This window comes from Apus apus, chromosome 12 (genome assembly GCF_020740795.1).
Source record: "Apus apus isolate bApuApu2 chromosome 12, bApuApu2.pri.cur, whole genome shotgun sequence".
NCBI lineage: Eukaryota > Metazoa > Chordata > Aves > Apodiformes > Apodidae > Apus > Apus apus.
The window spans coordinates 12549225-12567748 of NC_067293.1; the positions used below are offsets into that span (position 1 = coordinate 12549225).

At 44.1% G+C, this 18524-nt stretch overlaps 1 protein-coding gene across 1 annotated transcript; it reads right to left on the reverse strand.

Annotated features, from left to right (window-relative positions):
- Nucleotides 1-924: 924 nt before the first annotated feature.
- On the reverse strand, nt 925-13815 carry PGK1 (phosphoglycerate kinase 1). The gene is made up of 11 exons (XM_051629928.1): nt 13694-13815; nt 10831-10881; nt 9555-9710; nt 9292-9436; nt 7111-7214; nt 6286-6405; nt 4632-4746; nt 4154-4333; nt 3413-3590; nt 3051-3149; nt 925-1386 (listed from the first exon to the last, which is right to left on the reverse strand). Exons 1-11 carry the CDS (start codon nt 13756-13758, stop codon nt 1346-1348), a joined length of 1254 nt encoding a protein of 417 aa, XP_051485888.1. The 5' UTR covers nt 13759-13815; the 3' UTR covers nt 925-1345.
- Between the last annotated feature and the right edge of the window lie 4709 nt (nt 13816-18524).

The following is an 18524-nucleotide window of genomic DNA, read 5'->3' on the forward strand; positions in this document are numbered from 1 at the left end:
TACCTCAAGGATTCTCCATAGTTCATCCTGACTGCTTTATACTATTCAGTCCATGCAAAACCTCCTGGGAAGCATCCTAACAATACTGCTGGGAATTTACTAGGAATAAGGACAGGCAATTGCTGTTTACATCACTGACCCTTCTCTAATCCAGCAGGAAAATACACAGACAGTTCAGCTGGAGCACTGCATCATCTTAGAAGTCTTAGGAGCAGAACTGTGACTGCTAAAATAATCCAAAACAGTTTTGGATGCTCAGAAGCCAGTCTTGAGTTTGGACTAGTCCCTGGTTTGGTTTAGAGCCACCCTATGCTCACATTTGAGTCCTGCAGCAAGCACAGGAGCCAACACATAACAGTCAAAAAGTAAATCTCAGCTTTATTATACATTTGCACTGTTGGTGGCAATCCCTGGGGTTCTGTAATGCACTTGAGCCACACATGCAAGCCTAATTATCCAAGTGTGTGGCTGTACTATGCTAGTTTCATTGCTTTTAGGACCACAAAGTGGAGCAAAGGCAGACTGCAGCTGTTTGCCCATGACTCAGTTTTTACTTGCCTCTGTCTTCAACATTTGCCACGTATTCAGCATAGATAGATACAATAGTTGCCTACTCTGAGGTGAGTTCTCTAGATGAGAAACACTTCTAAATTTGCATTTTTTTACTAGACTTGCACATTCAAAATTTCATCTTACTTTATTACTTGATGGCATGGAATTTTTACTGTAAAAGGACAACTGTAACGATTTGCTTCCTTATTGAAGTTCACTTTGATGCTGACTGGGTGCTTACAGATCCACTGAACCAAAAGTATATTTACAAGTACTAGTGCAAAAAAGGACAAATAACTCTACATCCTGATGCTAGAAGGAAGATGTAGACTCTTCCAAAAATCAGAAAGAAGGACCATATACAAACTGGGAGCACTTTAAATATGTTTATTCAGCAGCTATCACCATCAGCCTCCAAAAAACTGGAGTCCCCTCTTGTCTCTGAACCGTGCCAAGTGATGAAAATGCCTAAGAACATCAAAGCTAAACAGTGCACTCCTTTCTGAGAAACAGACATCTAACAGGGATTAATCTCTCTGAAAAGGCAAAATATAAATATATACACTCTAAATTCACAATAACAGTTTAAACTAAGTACGTTAATTCAAGTGGGATAACAGTGGACAAATCCACATCATGCAGCCGTAAACCATCTCTGCTGTCTCCTCCTCAAGCTCGGCCCATTTTCCATTTACATTCTGTGATCTGCCTACTGCAGAGCTGAAATACAGAAGCGCTGAAGTGTTGAATCTCAGGGGCTGTGCACAGGACTGGGAAGTGGGGTGACTCTTCTCTACACATTGCTCAAGGCATCCACGCCAGGAAGAACCTTACCTGTTTGCAGTTAAAAAACACCAATAAAGTTAAGAAGCCCTCTACCCTCAAACAACTAAGCTTTACACTTGCAACATTTAAACATATATATAAAAAAATAACTGGAAATTATAGCTTTAAAATAGAAGAGCTTGGCTCTATGTGCACTCCTGTTGATGACTGTGGCTCTTAAGGCATATGGGTTGCATTTAAACTGTTCCACACAGTCAGTACCTTTTAGGGCTGCAACCAGTACCCAGAGCACAACTGCACTCACATGTCAGCACAGACTCTTCACATACCTCAGTCATCAATTCTCAATTAACAATAATGGTAAATTTCTATCCAAGTCTCCACTAGGGTCAGATCCAAACTCCCAAGACATTTTTCCATTAAGTTTGATGGCAAACAGATCTTTTGTTTTATTGGATCTAGGGAGCTGCTGCATACTTTCTTCAATCCCTAGTGGCACGTAAATAGAGTTTTGGAGTATGAGGTGGAAATTTTAAGAATGAATCAAGAAAAATAAACAATCTCCTACAAGTCTCAAGTCTTTTACTGGGATTAAACCACCCAGGTCTAGATATTTACGTGCCTCATTCCAACTGATGGAAGCAAGGATTATTCTCATCTTGAGAGCTGAGATTATTTAAGTGCAATATTTTCTAAAGTGTTTTTCTCCTACTTCAATAATGAAGAAAGACCATTCTTGTTTTGCCTTTTTTCAGAAAAACTACCTTTTAATGTTCAAGTTGTGTGGCAGTACTGAATTTTAACACTGTCCATAACACACTAGTTTCCTGGGTCTTGGGGGGCTTTCTTTGCCTTTTTTTAATCTTCAGAAGCTTTTCTAATTAGCTAAATTTCCGTTACATTTAAAAGATCCCACACATAAACCTACATTTTGGGCCAAAACTTAGACAAGTTTGTCCTTTTGAATAAATCAGTTGCCCAGTGTTTCCTTCTAACCATCTGCATTCTTTCCCTTTACCATCACTCCCTAGGCAACAGAAACAAAAGCTCTGTCTCGCGTGTAACTGCTGGAAGCCAACAGCTGCAGTGCAGTTTAGTGCAGTTTCTCTTCTGCAGAGAAGTTGACAGCATTAGATAATTTACACATATTGGGAAACAGCTAATTACCAGAGGAAATTAAAACTCATTTAGAATTAGACTATAATGTACCTCATTAGGAGAATCCTGTAAATTCTCACGATTTTGAATTCCAAGTACCCTTGTGCAGGTTTGTAAATTATCACTAGAGGGCTCCCCAAAACCAGGGAATTTCAAACAATGTGCTGAAAAGGAGACTTCTGGCAACAATTGGAAACTATTCTGATGAGATTTCCCTAACAGAAACTGGGCACTTTAAACAGTCTGGTTAGTGTGTCTCAAGGGATCATATACAAAAGAGAGCTCATTCTCCAGGCCTTTTATTTTCTATTCCAGCATTTTTGCTTTTTGGGAGTGGCAAACTGGGCTGTTAAAAGAATACTCAATTTTTTTTTCCTCTCTTCCTCTAGGAGGGCTACAAAACAAGAGCAATGAGCAGCTCATTGCTCAAAATCGAAATGCAACTCCACGTGGTGGAACAGAAAAGACAATTACCCTATTGTTGTGTTTTCTTGGTTACCTACACATGCATCCAGAACTACCTGATTTGCTCAAATAAGTAAAAAAAAAGTTACCCTCTAGCAGTTCCAGGCTGGCACCACCTCCAGTGCTAACATGGCTAACTTTATCCTCAGTGTTCCACTTTGCGCAGCAAGTAGCTGTATCTCCACCACCTGTAGTACAAACAAAATGAGTAAGACACAAACTCAGATTCTGTTCACCTTATTGGCCACAGCCTTGCTACAGGCTTGTCCTGTTCCAGCATTGGTACAGACTCAGCATTAGTACAGACAGCAGCTTTTAAAGCCCTGTCTCCAAATTGAAGACTAGATTAATGCATTAAGAAAAACACTTTGACAAGTATTTTTAACATAGTACTGACAAGCAGAAGCTTTCTTGTTGCATTTAGAAAGAGAAGAAAAACACAACTACTTACCAATAATGGTGATGCAGCCCTTTCCAGTTACTTCTACCACTTTGTCCATCAGGGCTTTGGTTCCTTTGGCAAACTTGTCCCACTCAAAGACACCAACCGGACCATTCCACACAATTTGCTTGGCCCTTCCCACAACTTCAACAAACTTCTTCACACTTTCAGGGCCACAGTCCAGGCCCTACAACAAGTAAGAGAAGCCACAGATATATTTACTCCCAACTGTCATCTCACATCACTGACGTGTATCTGGGATCCTGAGAAGCTTCCCCTCACCCCCAGCTATGAAGCAAGGGTTTCTCTGTATGCACTGACTATTGAGGAATGGAGAGATGTGCCAGCAGTTGTGGCAGCAGGGTGGAATCTGGAGTGGTATTTATCTTCCTAGTACAAATAAGTAATTTTAAAAGTCAATGTCAGATGTGTGAAACTTTGGTTAGAAAATTTTGCCAACTCTACTTAGAAAATTCCAGTTGAATAAAAGCGGTTTTATTGCATTCAGATCTGAAGGTTTTAGAAAAACATTGCTGTTTTAATCCAAATCTCACAAAAGATACTTCAGACACAGTAATTTAGGAGAAACCACAGGGCTTCAATGTCACTAAACCAGCATGCTCTGTGCAGCTTGACTACCTTCAGAAACATTTGCAAAGATCACAGCTACTCTTTCTGCTCCTTTCAGAGATGTCCTTCCCACCCTAGTACTGCCTATTACTTTTTAGCCCCTTGTCTATTAAAACCTACCATCCAGCCAGCAGGAATGCCTGAAGCCACTGTGGCTTGCCCAGTCTGTGCATTTTCATCAAATTTGTCTGCAGTGACGAAGTCCACCGGCAGAGTAATCTTCACACCATTCTTCTCTGCCTTAGCCATGAGGTCCTTGACAATTTTTGATCCCTCTTCATCAAACAGAGAGTTGCCAATCTAGAGAAATTATTTAGGAAGAGACAAGCATTTTTTTTAGCTACTGGTCATTACAGAAGGGAACAGCAGCAGTAAAGGCAAACTGCTCAGACAGCAATTCTGAAGAAACAGTCTTCTTAAAGCATCTAACTCTACATTGGCAGTAATCTCATTTTTGCAAAGTCACTGTCAAGTAACTTCTCAGTGCTCCCTACTCTTGCAGAGAGTCAAGAGAACCAGTTTTCAATACTAGAATATATAAGGGACATTCTGACCTCATTTTTTACCAGGAGCAGACACAGCATTTCTCTTTTCATACCTCCATGTTGTTGATCACTTTGAGGAAAGTGAATGCCATTCCACCACCAATGATCATCTCATTGACCTTATCCAACATGTTACTGATCAACTGGATCTTATCCTGAACTTTGGCTCTGGCAAGAGAGAGAAGGAAAAAGAATAAATAACAACACCACTGCCCAAAACCCCTCAGACAGAACTTACTCTCTAGTAATCTTCAGCTAAGACAGCATAAAGCCTCACGAGGACTTCTTGGATCAAAGCAGAATTAATCAACTACTAATCAGTAGTGGTGATATTGTGACTGTGGCATGTCAAGGCCAGTCTGAGAGAATGATCCAAAGGAGTGGGCAGAAGGGGAATCTGGCAACTTAGCAGGGCAGCATTAAACATCAACTTACAAGAGCACTGTTCAGCCCTGCAGTTTTTCTTATTTAACGATAACCCTTGTTTGGCACTTTAGAGCCCGATTTCTCCCAGCTGTCCAGGAAGGCAGAACAGAGCAGAGAGAACTGCCAGTCACATCTACTGCCCAACCCCAGATCCTCTGTTGCACCTACCATATGCCCAGTCCCTGTCACCTGTTCAGATCCAGGACCACACTCACAGCAGAGCTCCAAACTAGGAGGATGATCTGTGATACAGAACTGTCCTGAACACAAGCCCATGACTGCTTTTGGCACAAGATACAAATGATAATGGAACAACAATGCCAAAATTAATTCATATAGAAATTACAGAGTTGGCAGTAAATAGACACAGGTCTCCTGTCCTCCCTTTTTAATGCCATATATGAAATTGTTGTTGTCTACAAGAAAGCTTCATAAAAGATCTTAAGGGAACAATCCTGAGGTAAACCTAGGCTGGCACTTATTGATGAGTCATCTGCAGGTGTAGACCTTGGAAGGGTACTGATAAAAACTTAAAAAAAAAAAAAGCATTTGTCAGTATAACCAAGGTCACAGAAGAAGTTTAAAACTTTGTGAAAACTGACTACTTCTTAAAAAACACATTTATGGGTGCAAAAAGCAGAAATAAGTCACCAACTTCTATCAAGAAGACAGGAATGTTATGGTGTCCCAGCTTTGTGTTACTTCACAAAGTATTTTAATTCATCTGGTGAACCAAGATACATTGTCATGGAACTACAGAGTGCTAAACTGGGCACACATGTGACAAAAATCAGCAGCAATGGGAAATTTCTACATAACAGCAATCACTTGGGTTTGCACCCTCAAGATTCTTCACACACTAGGAGCTGTGGAGGAGCGGAGGCCCACGGGGCTGCAGTAGGGCACCATTGCACAATGACAGATCGTGTCAACTTACAGAGTGCTGAGCCTGCAGGATGCTTGTACTCTGAACCATGGAGGAAAGGTCACTGACAACATTTCAGGGCCATCATGTGTATCTAAAAGCTCTTCTGGTTCATCTGTACAACAAACTGCTGTGGACTATCTCAGTTTGGGGAAAGGAGATATGATGAGCAGACCATGATAGTATCATCACAGAAGTAGACATGGTCAGTTAGCTCCTCTCTAAGCCATATCTTAAGAGATCTCAGGACTTAACAATTTTTGTAGGTAGGTACAGTTAAAGGGAAAGCAAGCCAAAATACCTTTTCATTTCTTACAGAGGAGTTAAAGAGAAATACAGAGTCAGTAGGTTCTTACCCTCCGAGAATTGCCAAGAAAGGTCTCTCCGGACTCTCTAGGGCCTTAGCAAAATAATCCAGTTCTTTCTTCATCAGGAAGCCGGCAGCCTTCTGAGGCAGATTGACACCTACCATAGAGCTGCAGAGTAAACATAAGAGTGAGGAAAGATGTTCTCTGTACAGACCCAAACATCCCTGTGTCTCATAGCATTATAAACCAAATCCTTTAGCCTGCTGCAGCAATGAGCACAGATACTACTTGCATGAAAACAAACACAAGGGTTTCGTTTTCCTAGTTTGGCAAGATGGCTGTACACACTGAGTGTTTTTGCACAGACATATTGATATAAAAGACATTTTAGTGTTATCTAGTAATCCAAAATGTGGAGGGACAAATAAGCACAGCAAGAGCAGAGATGTCTTCCTCCAACAGCACTGGATTATGAAATCAAGCTCAAAGAGGACCACTGGACTTTACAAGTACATATATCTAAACATGGTCCATGAGAATAATCAATCTGGAGTTATTAATCTTTTGGAAAAGTTGTCTGCTGTAATCACAGGACAATTTATACAAGTTCCAAGCAAGCAATTTTCCAATCTTCAAAGCTAAAAAGTCAGTTAAAGTCTTTTAAGAGTTTCAGCTGTTTTCTGTTCCCAGAGACAAACTTCAACGAGCACATATGGTTGACTACCTCCACTAAATCATCACTCAGGAACAAACACAGCAGGATGGTAATGGGATAAACCCCAAAAGAGGTTACAACTCAGGGGCAAAGCTGTACATATGTCCACAGGAGACATCATTCTGCAGTTCTGCCATGGAAGGAAAATGGATACACACCTGTGAGCTCGGTGGGCAGTTCCAAAAGCATCGTTGACATAGACATCTCCCAATTTAGAAAGAGAGGCTCTGAAAGCCTCCACTTTTGCAGAATCAGCCTTGATCTAAAAAGAGAAAGAATGACAGGTTTGTGTGATTGAGGTACACAGAGTTGGTTCTGAAACTAAAGTCACCAAACTCATCAGTTCATTCTGTGGGTCATTTTATTTAACGTGCTCTTTCCCAGACCAGTAGGAGCAACAAAAAGGTTTAAATGGTTTGAACTCCACATTAAACTGCCCAAGATTGCTATTTCAGGCCTGAGGACTGTTCCAACTTCAAGTTCCTAGCTATCAACAGAGCAGGAATGAACTGCATCACTACCAGCCTTTCAGTCTCTCTCTAACAGATTTCCAGTTTTGGACAGTGAACACAGGTAACACAAAAAGGGTGTGTATAAATAAGGCAATGCTGGGATGAGACAAAACAAACTCATGCTTGCTTACAGAAAAAAGAAAGTGTGGTCTCCAAGTGCCACAGGTAAAAGGATGAGCTCCCGAAGGATTGATTTAGAAACTGCATTGAGGATTAACTTATAAATAGCCTGCACACTGCAACAGGCCACAGTGAAAGCAGCCAGCACTGGCATGCTGGAGATAAGCTTTATGTGTAGTGGGCAAGAACAGATGCATTTCTGTTAAAGAGACAAAATTTTTCTCCATCCTCCAAGCATCCTACCAAATCCTTGTGGGACAGCTCATGTAATTCAGTTTTATTTCCACCATGAAAGGACAGTTGCAGCAAGTGACTGCTCAGACCTCATGTACAGCCACTTGCTCTTAAAGAACAACCCAGATTGGCACTCAAGCAATCGCCTCTCTGCTCTATCAGCACCATCCCAAGAGAGGCATCTGCAAGCACCCAGATGTAACACCGTGGGGGATGGTGGCAGGACAGTACTCTAATACACAGCAGATGGGTTCAGCAGGGCTTTGGGTGGTGCCCTTTTATTCACACAGCCTGAGCAGAAGACAAGCCAAAGGGGCTACACAGATTCCAGAACAATGCTATCAACTTAATTCGGTAAATTGCCTGGCTTTACACAAATAGATTAAGTGCTCCTGTTAAAACCAGTAACATCTGTAAGCAGAACATAAGAGGCTCCAAATGAAGGAGCCACTACCACTTGATCTGCTTCGGAAAGCCACAGTTTCTAAGCACCACTTAGTAACCTGCAGCCTTGCACAACAGCACTGATGTTCAGCTCTGTTAGGACAAGAAGCAGGTCTGTCAACAGCACCTCTCCTGTTGTGCATACATGCTCCTGTCTGCATACACCCAGCTAAATAATATGAGAAGTGCAGGAACCCTCAAAACCAAGGGACTGCTTCCCAAAGCAAATTAAATTCTTGCCCCACTCTTGTCCCTCCCACCACTGCTTTCAGTAGCACACAATCAGAGTAATTTCAGACTTGCTCAATTTCTTAGTGTCAGGCTCCTTAGCTCTCTGGACAATTTTTCTAACTAAAGGAGTCCTGTGTCAGCCCATAAAGGGCACCACACGATGTCAGCATTCCACTCCACGCACTGAATCTGAAAGGAACCAAGGCCTGTGTAAAGTCAACAGGGTCACCAACACCAAGAGCAGCAGCTGTCTGGAGCAAGTATTTTTCCTGACCTTCAAGAAAATGTCAGAGGTGCAAGGCAGCCTGGTTCTCAATGAGTACTCTTAACAGCAGACAGACTTATAAAACGGTTTGATAATCCCTGTGCTGCAGAATGATTAAATATTAAAACATTAGCCAGATAATCAAGAAAGCAGCATCATTCTTACGGCCCCAGTGGCAACAAACTATCTCAAACAGACCTTGTGTTTTGATTTAGACATCCCAAAACAATGTATAAAGCAACCAATTTCCCATGCAGCCCTATTTGGCTCCCTTTTACTTCTTTTACAGACTACACCACCTTCAAGTCATCCAAAGCCTTTCACTTAAGCTGTTTCATCTTGGAAATTCAATGCATTTGACCAACTTTTGCACAGTGTGGTACAAATGATCAGACATGTTCATCTGTCACATCCTTCTGAGAGCAGGTTCATAAACAGCATTTTAGACAGGCTGCTGGGTCCTCAACAATCTGCAGCAAACAAGGTAGAAAGACCAGAGCAGGCATGCACAAAATCTAAACTTGAAGTTTCACCTTGTTCCCTGAAGCATCCTTCCCTTTCCCTTCTTCCTCTACATGGAATCGGAGGTTCTCTAGCAGGATGATGGAGCCAGCTGCAGGATTAGCACAGGCCTTTTCCACCTCAGGACCAACACAATCCTTCAGGAATAAGACATCCCTGCAAACACAAGAAATACACTGTCACCTCACCAGTGACTCTTCCTTTCAGAACGGAAAGCATCTGGGTCCCCTGGCAGAGAGGGTCTGATGCATACTGGACTGCTCTTCTACTTCACCTGCCCATGAGTGCTTTAAGCTCCACAGCTACAGGGGCCAAGGAGAACTTTTCTGGCATGGGAACACCATCCGGGCGACCCAGGTGGCTCATCAGAACCACTGAAGTGGCTCCATGATCCAAGCAGTGCTTGATAGTAGGAACAGCAGCCTTGATTCTGTAATGGCAGAGAGGAACAAAAGAAAGTGAGTTCAAGTAGTTTATCTGGCAAGCAGACTTAGTGACCACTTAACACAAAAGCCCTCAGAGTTGTCTCTAAAAGATTAAAAAGAGAGCACAAGAGCTGAGCAGAACAATTAGTTAAGTCCATCCTACCTCTGGCATTCACATGGCTCAGCCCACATCTCATTAACAGACAGCAGGGCATCACCAGCAGTAAGTCTCCAAAAGGGACAATGGACTTCTTAGCAACCTATCCTTGCTAGAACAAATGTCAGGAGACTAACCACATCCCCCAGAGTGCAGATTTCCCTGTGGAGCTAGCCCAACCTACTCTTTTCCTAGGGACTGTGACAACCCTGAAGCATGGTCCAGAAAGCATCAAAAAAATTCTCCATCCCAGCACGTTTCATACATTTCACTGGTATCTTCCATGTGATGTAGGACATGGAGGTTAAATGCATTTTGTAATGTAAATTCTGCTGATTGCTTGTAGCTGAGGAATGCCAGGACACACTTGAACACTACTGGGCTTCCTGGTTTATTCTGTGATCCTAAAGCAAAAAAGAAATTATTGAAGTGTTGAGGAGGAAGCATGTTGTGGCGAACAAAAGTGGCATCTGCCTGCAAGTGACAGACAAGCAAGACAAGATATATCCCCATTTCTCAACCCTGTGTCTCTGTATGCTGCACTACAACAATTATTCTAACACAAGCCAACATGTTAACACAACCACAGGGTAACCAGGAGGCAGAAAGTCTTCTTTATAGCAAATTCTCACACGCAGCCCAAGGGATACATCTGTAAAATGGTCATAGCACTTCAACCGTAATTAAAGACTGAAGCTTAGGTTCTGTACTATTAAGATACTTTTTCTATATGCTTCCCACAGCAGCTACAGTGAGAAGCAGCAGCCTTGTAGTTTCAGTAGTTTGCTAATAGTTGCAAGGGTTTAATTAACAATCATTGGACTTTCTCTGAGACACCTTTAATACTCCAGTATGAGCAATGACAGCTTAATCACGGCAGCATTCCAGGTACTGCTAAGAAAACTGGGCTAAAATCTGAGAGAAAACAGACTTTGGGACATCCATCTGGGATGGAAATTATGGCTTACCTTTGATTGTTGGTTATTTTGTGATCCTTCATTGGAACATTGAAGTCAACCCTAAAAAAAACCCAGAAATTAAATACTCAACAGATTTATTTTACAAAGAGTGAGGGAACCGACCCCTAGAGGTGCTGGCTGGAAAATGCACTGTTACAGTTAGAGTAAGATTTTTAGCTCTGCCTTGTACTCAAGTTCCGTTTTGAAATCACTATGTTATTAACCCTTTCTGCTTGTAACAATAGAATACAAATGGAGAACAAACCTCTGCTGGGATGACTTAGCAAAGCCACATCACCAATATATCCTAATGCTCATGACTGCAGCTGCAATGATGCTCGAGCAGGAAATAAAACTGATATTAAACATGCTCCCCACAATCTTTTAATTTTAAATGTGTCCTCACATGACTGAGTGGGAGCTTCCAAGGGAAAGGAAGCGAATAACAAAAAGTGACATTGTGTTCTCTGACGAGGCCTCTAAAAGACTTGGTTGGACTATTACAGCAAGCAGGCAGGCTCAAGGAAAGTTATTGCCTGCAACTTCAAATTTCTATTCTCTGCAGCTCTAATCTCTCTGCAGTTGAAGGCTGGGGTTTATCACATTCCTAGTGGAAGACCTGACATGGATCTAGAGGAAAGTTCCCTACTCCTGCCAGATGAAAGGCTGGAAGGGAGGAATTTCATCAGCCATTACTCAGTGGTGTACCTTGAGCCCACGTGCTGAGGAGGAGCAGCAGCAGGAAGCTGAATTGCGTAACAGCAAAGGCAGAAATTACTCACAGAGCTACTGAAGGGAACATCCGACTGAGTGTAACAGCGTATCAGAAGGAGGAAAGTGAAACATGGTGGCACAGTTTACCGTTTATCATTTGGTGTCTATATTAAAGAACAATAAAATTCAGGAAGTTGCTTGAATTCTTTTGTAGCCTGCTCAGCATAAGAAACAGATGGAAAGAAGGACAAAAGCTGCCAGCAAAACAGGAGTAGCTGAGCAGAAAAAAAAAAATTAACAAAAAAAAAATCGAACTGGCAGTCCCATAGTACAGTGGAGTAATTCTAGAAAGGGGAAAGAAAAGCACCATTATTGTGCTATTATTCTAAAATTAAAAGGGAAAAAAAAACAAAACAAAACAAAAAAACACCAAACACCAAACTTGCTTTGCTGAGCCATCAGAGCTACAGAAGAAAAACCCAGTTCACCCTCCTTACCCCCTGCGGGCAACTGAAATCTGAGCTCCTTTTCCCTACCCATCCCCAACTTTCTGGAAGCTTTGTAATTAGGACTGGAAGACGAGCAGGTTATGAATATGCCAAAATCACGGGGAACTTGAGAAGAAAAAAGAGATATCGATTTTACTAGCAGTGAGAGCACATGGTGATGCTTTTCAGGGAAATGAGATGCAGGCAGGAAAAGCCAAGAGGGGCATCTGCTGATTCATTCAGTGCTTGTAGCCCCCGCAGAGCTGCAAAGGTGCCTTAACTGTGGGAGACCACGAGCTGGCTCAACCAGCTTCTGCCAATGCAAGGAAAAGGAAAAAACAGACGGCAAAAGAAAACCCCCAGTTGTTACAGAAAGCAAAAGATCTTTTGTAGTACGAGATTTAGGAAGCACATGCAAATTCTGACTGAACTTCTTCCGTACTCATTATAAGGGCTAGTTCCTGGTAATCAAATTCCTACTGAACTACTTCAAATTAAGATGATAGAGACAGGATAAAAAAAGCAACTAGCCTGGCACAGCCTACAGAGAAGAGAAGTTACTTTTTTGTTACACTTGCCTGCCCACTGGGCAAGGTAACAGGCACAAGGCAGCCACGTTACGGTGACCCTGGACAAAGAATCCCATAATAAGAGTATTTCGAGCAGGATGTATCACGATGTACCTCAGCGCCCTTATCTCCCAGTATTTGGCAGCAATTCCAACATCAGGCTTCCAGCGGACCTTGATGTTTTATAAACCAGCTACGAATTCCTATGTTCGGGTTTTACACCAGGACCTGCAGAACACCTGCGACCTGACTCTGAGTGCAAAAAGCAGACTGAATCACGCATTTGGGAAGCTGGCCAGCGGCCAACCTTCGGGCGTTTGGGTTTTTTTTTTAATCGCAACGCTTTTTCGATTTGCAGAAGGAAAAAGGGATCTGGGAAAATAAATTTTTTAGTTTTTTGGTGGGTTTTTTTTGTGTTGTTTGTTGTTTGTTTTTTTTCTCTCCATTGCTCCCGAGTACAAACAGGTGAGAGCGGCTGCCTTTTCCCTCCAACAGCCTGCGGATGGCTCAGGGCCCCGCAGAGCGAGTCACCCCGCGGTTCCGGCTGCCCAGGGGGGGCCGCCCGCGGCCTCGGGCCCCGCAGCGCTGCCAGGGCCGGGCCTCGGCCCCAGAGCCCGGGCCCCCAGAGCCCCAGAGCCCGGGCCTCGCCCCCCCGGGCCCCTCGCCAGGAAACAGCCGCGCTTCCGTGACGGGCAACCGAGGGTGCGCGGGGCCTCCCCATCAGCCGGCGTGCGGAAAAAAAAAACTACCCAAAAACCCGAAACCCCACAGAAAACAAACTGCCGGGCTCAGACACGAAGCCGCCGAGGGCAGAGGTGACTCGCTGCTGCCCGAGGAAAGCTGCGCGGAAGCCCGGCCGGAGCCTGCCGGACGCAGCGAGGGGCCGGGGCCCAGCCCAGCCCCGCCGGGCCGCGGGCGGCTCCCCGGGCGGCAGGCACGGCAGGCACGGCAGGCACGGCAGGCACGGCAGGCGCGGCAGGCGCGGCCGCCCCCCCCCGGGGCCCGGCGGGGCCGAGGCCGCCCGCGGGACAAGGGCGCCAGGGGCAGCCGCCCCCGGACGGCGCCGCTCCTGCCCTCCCCGCGCGGCCCCCAGCTCCTCACCTCATAACGACCCGCTTGCCCTTCACATCCACCTTGTCGAGGGTGAGCTTGGTAGAGAGAGACATGGCTGCCCAGGCCCGCCGCGCTGCCCCGCTCCGGCCCGCCGCGCTCCGCCGCGCCGCTAACACCGGCCTGGCCCCGCCCCCTCCCGCCCACGATTGGGCCGCAGCGCCCGCCTCGCGTCGCCATTGGCCGAGCTGCCTGCCCGTCAGCGCGCCGCCCGCCCCCGCGGGCAGCCCGGTCACGTCCCGCACGCAGCGGCCCCGCAGCGCTGGGCGGGCCCCGCGCGGCTTCAGTGGGTGTCTCGGGCTGTGGATCCAGGAACCGGCCCGCGCCGTGCGGACCGGTCGCTTTTTACCCAGGAAACAGAGCCCGGCTGTACCTGCAGGCCCCACAAGCCGGCCTGGTGGCACAGGAATGGTTTTTCTTTCAGCTTTTGGAAATAATCGCCTGTTTGTTCTGTTTCCTCCTTAAGTACTTGGTTAGATTTCACTGCAATGATTCCTCTTTCATCTCCAGCCTCTAAACATCCAAATTAATAGCTGTGGAGGGTAAATGATCCGTAAATGTTGAACGTGGAGGATCCTTCACACAACAGACAAGGTCTGGCATCTTAACTAAAAGGCAAAGCCCAGGATATTTTAGATACATTCATGCTTTTCAAGATAGCTGGGGAAAAAAAACCACACAAACACAACGGTTTAAAGGGATACACTTCCCAGAAGTGTGGCTCATGCTTTCAAAAATGGCCCAGCCCAACGTATGTGCACGGTCTGTCACGAAAGGAACTGCATCTTCTACAAAAGTAGTGAACAAAATGGACAGCTCAGGCCTTGCTGCTTGCAGGCGGGTTTAGGTTTTTTGCCACACTCCCTAAATACACTGAGAAAATCTTGATGGCAAGCTGACTGCCTGAGAAAAACAGCTCTTTGCTTACTGAAAGGCTAAAATTAGTGGAATAGCCTACAACAGGCAAGCAAGACGAAACAAAAGCAAACAAGAAACAAAATAGGAAGGTACACAGAGAGAGAAAGGAATGCATTGCTCCTGCCTGGATGCAAACATCCAGCCTGCACAGGCTCTGGAGCAGAAGAGCAGGAGCCTCCTGCTGTAAGAGTTGTCAGAAGGCTCAGAAAAGCCTGGCTGGGCCTCCAAGACAGGTTGGAGAAACCTGGTTACCCAAGCTACATGGCAACGCCAACAGCAGATGTTTTAATTCTGAGTAACAGAAACTGGAACAAACTAACAGTTTATCATCAACAGAAACTAGATACGGTAATGAAAATAAGGTTTGATGTAGGAAATAAACTGATACATCATAAAAAAATTGTTTTGTGGCTAGATGACACAATGGCCTGTGAATAGTTTGTGGCTAACCTGATGCCTTTTTTAATAACTTGACATATTTGAAAATTAGAGGGTAGTGAGACACTGGAACAGGTTGACTGGAGACGCTGGGGCTGCCCCAAGGGCAGGTTGGATGGGGCTCTGAGCTACCTGGTCTAGTGGGAGGTGATGCTGCCCATGCAGGGGGGTTGGAACTAGATGATCTTTAAGGTCCCTTCTAACCCAAACCGGTCTGTGATTTTGTGATATATAAATAATACAATCATGGTTCAAATTAAATTAGGTCTCAACATTGACTACAGGGTAAAACTGGAGTGTATCTAGGTGTCCCTCCTGAGAATCAGTAAACCAGTCCTGATCTTGCAGCAGCCCACAGGGTCCCTGCAAACTAGAGGGCTTGGGCAGCACTTGCAGCATCACCTGTAGACAGGGACATCTGGAAAGATTGATACTAATACAACATTCACCAAGGCCCAAGAGTGAAATCCTGAGTTGGTCCCAAATCCTGCCTTCCCAGCATCTGGGAGCACTCCCATTTTCAGATCCTGTTCCAGGGACAGCTCATCAAAAGTGCTCTCTGCAGAGTGGGGATCACCTGCACATGAGCAGAGCTGCTAAGGGCCACTTTTACCTGCAGAGCCTCAAGCACAAACAACAGCAGGTCAACAAATGCTCATGAAAAAGGCAAGAAGGTAAGAAAGGGTCCTCCAGACCCACCAGAGTTCTAGCTGTTCAACTGTTCTGAATTTAATTTGTTTCCTTCTCTCCAGTCTACTTAGTACTTTGCTGTTTTCTTCCAAGGTAAGGGTTACATTCCTTGGTGCTGACTCATAAAAGGAAGGCTCCGTTTCAGCAGCAGCCCACAGGCACATCCTTGCAGCAATGATTACTTTCCCTGGTAAATGGATTCATTCACAGTACAAGGCTTTACTTTGAAAAGCTTGCAAGCCACCTTTAAGGGGTGAGACAGTAGGAGGAGAAATGTCACAGAGCATGGCATGGACACAGTAACTTGAGCACCCAGAGTGATGGACGATGGACACCACAGCTGACTGAGGAGAGGGGACAGTGTGACACGGGCTAATCCCCAGCTAGGAGAGGACATTCAGGGATAAAGGACTAAGCAAGCTATACATATAAATAATTAAATAAAAAACCCCGACCAAGGAAAATCCACTCAATGGAAGTAACTCTGCTACAACTACCTACAGCTGGCATTGTGTAAATCTGTAGTAATACGCAATTGTAAGGGTCTATTGTTTTGGGCAGAACTGCAGCCATGGTTCACAATGTGTACTCTGGTTTTACACTTGTTTGGTTTTTCTTCATTTATTTATTATTTTTGGTGAAGAACATGAGGCAGGGGAATAGAGAGGAAGTCCCACGAAAACCTGCAGTAGCAGAATGTAATTCCAGATAGGATACAGCCAGGACACCAGAATTTGTGCATTACAAACAAGTTGAAAAGAAAGGAAAAGTATTACAGACAGTTGTTCAAGACTCAAAGCTCATTTCCACGCTTGAGTCACCTTTCTGTCCTCCCCTCCTGTTGCGAAATATTTAGAATATATTGCAAATATTGAAAGAAAAAAGCCCATGCAAACAGTTCAAAACCCGTTCTTTTACATTAAACAGAACAACAAAGCCAAAAAGGGCAAAGGGCTGCTAACAAAAAAATAAATAAAAAATCTGTTTTAGATCTGTGACCATCCTAGGAAGTGATTTCTAGGAAAAAGGAAGAGAAGGTGCACTTTAGACAGACCTGGGCCTCACCTGCATGATCCTGCCTGCTTGCTTTGTTTAGCCAAAAGGGATGGAATCGTGGCAAGTTCAGGCAGATCATGGGCTTTGGTGCAGTGATCTGTGCATTTATATGCATCAGACTGAAAGGCTGTGGCTTGGAGACCTGTAATCTGCATTTCCATCTGTATCTCATGACCCAATCTTCAGAACCCTCCTGCTTTTATAACCACCCTCTGCATTGTAAGCTTCTACTTAAAAACTGGGCTTCAGCACAAGTTCAGTTTACTGCTTGCAGTAGTGCAACATTCAGGCACAGGTATTTTGTAGGAAAGATAAGAGAGCCTCCTTGAGAGCCAGACATTGAAGAAGCTCAAGAAGGAGACTGAGAAAGAGTTTTGTTTTCTTCCCAAATGCTCTCATCTTATATGGGTTAGATTTCAGAAATACAGCATCACTGAATGAATCTAGAGCAAGACCATAAATATTAAAAGGCTTTTACACATTATCATGTATTTCACTGTGGGGTTTTAATATCACGGTTTAACAATAAGAGCATTTTACAGCAGGGAATGTTTATGTACTCTGTAAACTATCAGCTAACTGTGGCTCTGTGGAATGAGCAAAGAAAGGTAGAGAAATTACAAGGCATTTGTTACAGTGTGCATGCACAAAGTTAGCTTTTGCCTTTTCATCCTAAATAAAAGGTGGAGTTAGCTGCTGGCAAATTTCTCTGCCCCTCAGGGTGAGGCAGGGTATCTGCCTCCATATGGGATTGTAAAGCACTTCCTGCACCCTGAGCATTACCAGGTAGCAGAGTTGAATTTAAGGACAAGTTAGGCAAAAATATTAAGATTTAAACCTATAAACTTACTATCACTCTGAAGGTTAAAATTTACATGAACACAAACCCTGTATGTTCTCACCAGCTCTAGCTTTGCTTGGTTTTTGTAACCCTTCCCAGCTCTTCCTTTTAATCTCTCAGGATTAGGGAGTTTGATCAGCCAGTCTGGCACTGTAGGAAAAACACCCTCAAGCATGGGCAAAATTCTAAGGTTCTAGCACTGTTGCCTGTAGCCAGAAAGTAAACCTGTGCATCTCCTGGCTACTCCCACCACCTGCCTGATGTCAGCAGGTTGGCACATGTGTGTGTGTAATCTCATTTCTAACATTAACAAGGAATGCAGGGCTTTGGGTTTGTCCAAGTATAAAATTGGATGGGGGAATTAAACTGAACATTTTGAAGAATGTTGCAAGGAAAATGAAGAATCCTATTCTATACACACGGCCTCTTTTTTCTTGCAGCTGAGCATTTATGTGTACAGCTCTCAAACTCTCCTTAAGAAATTTATTTGAAATATGTGTTTACTAGGATAAAAACAAAATCTTACCTCTTCATCAGCTTTCATTCATGACCTAGTAGACACCATATAAATTCATAGCTATTACTTCAATTATCCAGTCAACTGGAAGTAAAAAATCCTGCCAGTAGTGCAGCTCTGCTATCCAGACAGATTCTGAATTTGGAATCAAAGCCTGACCTTTAGGGTTGTTACACTGTTCTGCACAGATGCTTTTTTTAAAATGTTACTTAAAAAAAAAAAAAGGAGCATCTTAAAAGAAGACAATGTAGCCCTACCAAAGTGAAGGCATCGAGGGAGTGGCTGAAAGCAATAGGCAGTAACTGTGTGCTGGTAAAATGGACTCCACCAAGCCTGAAAACGTGGTATTTCAGGCAGCAGCT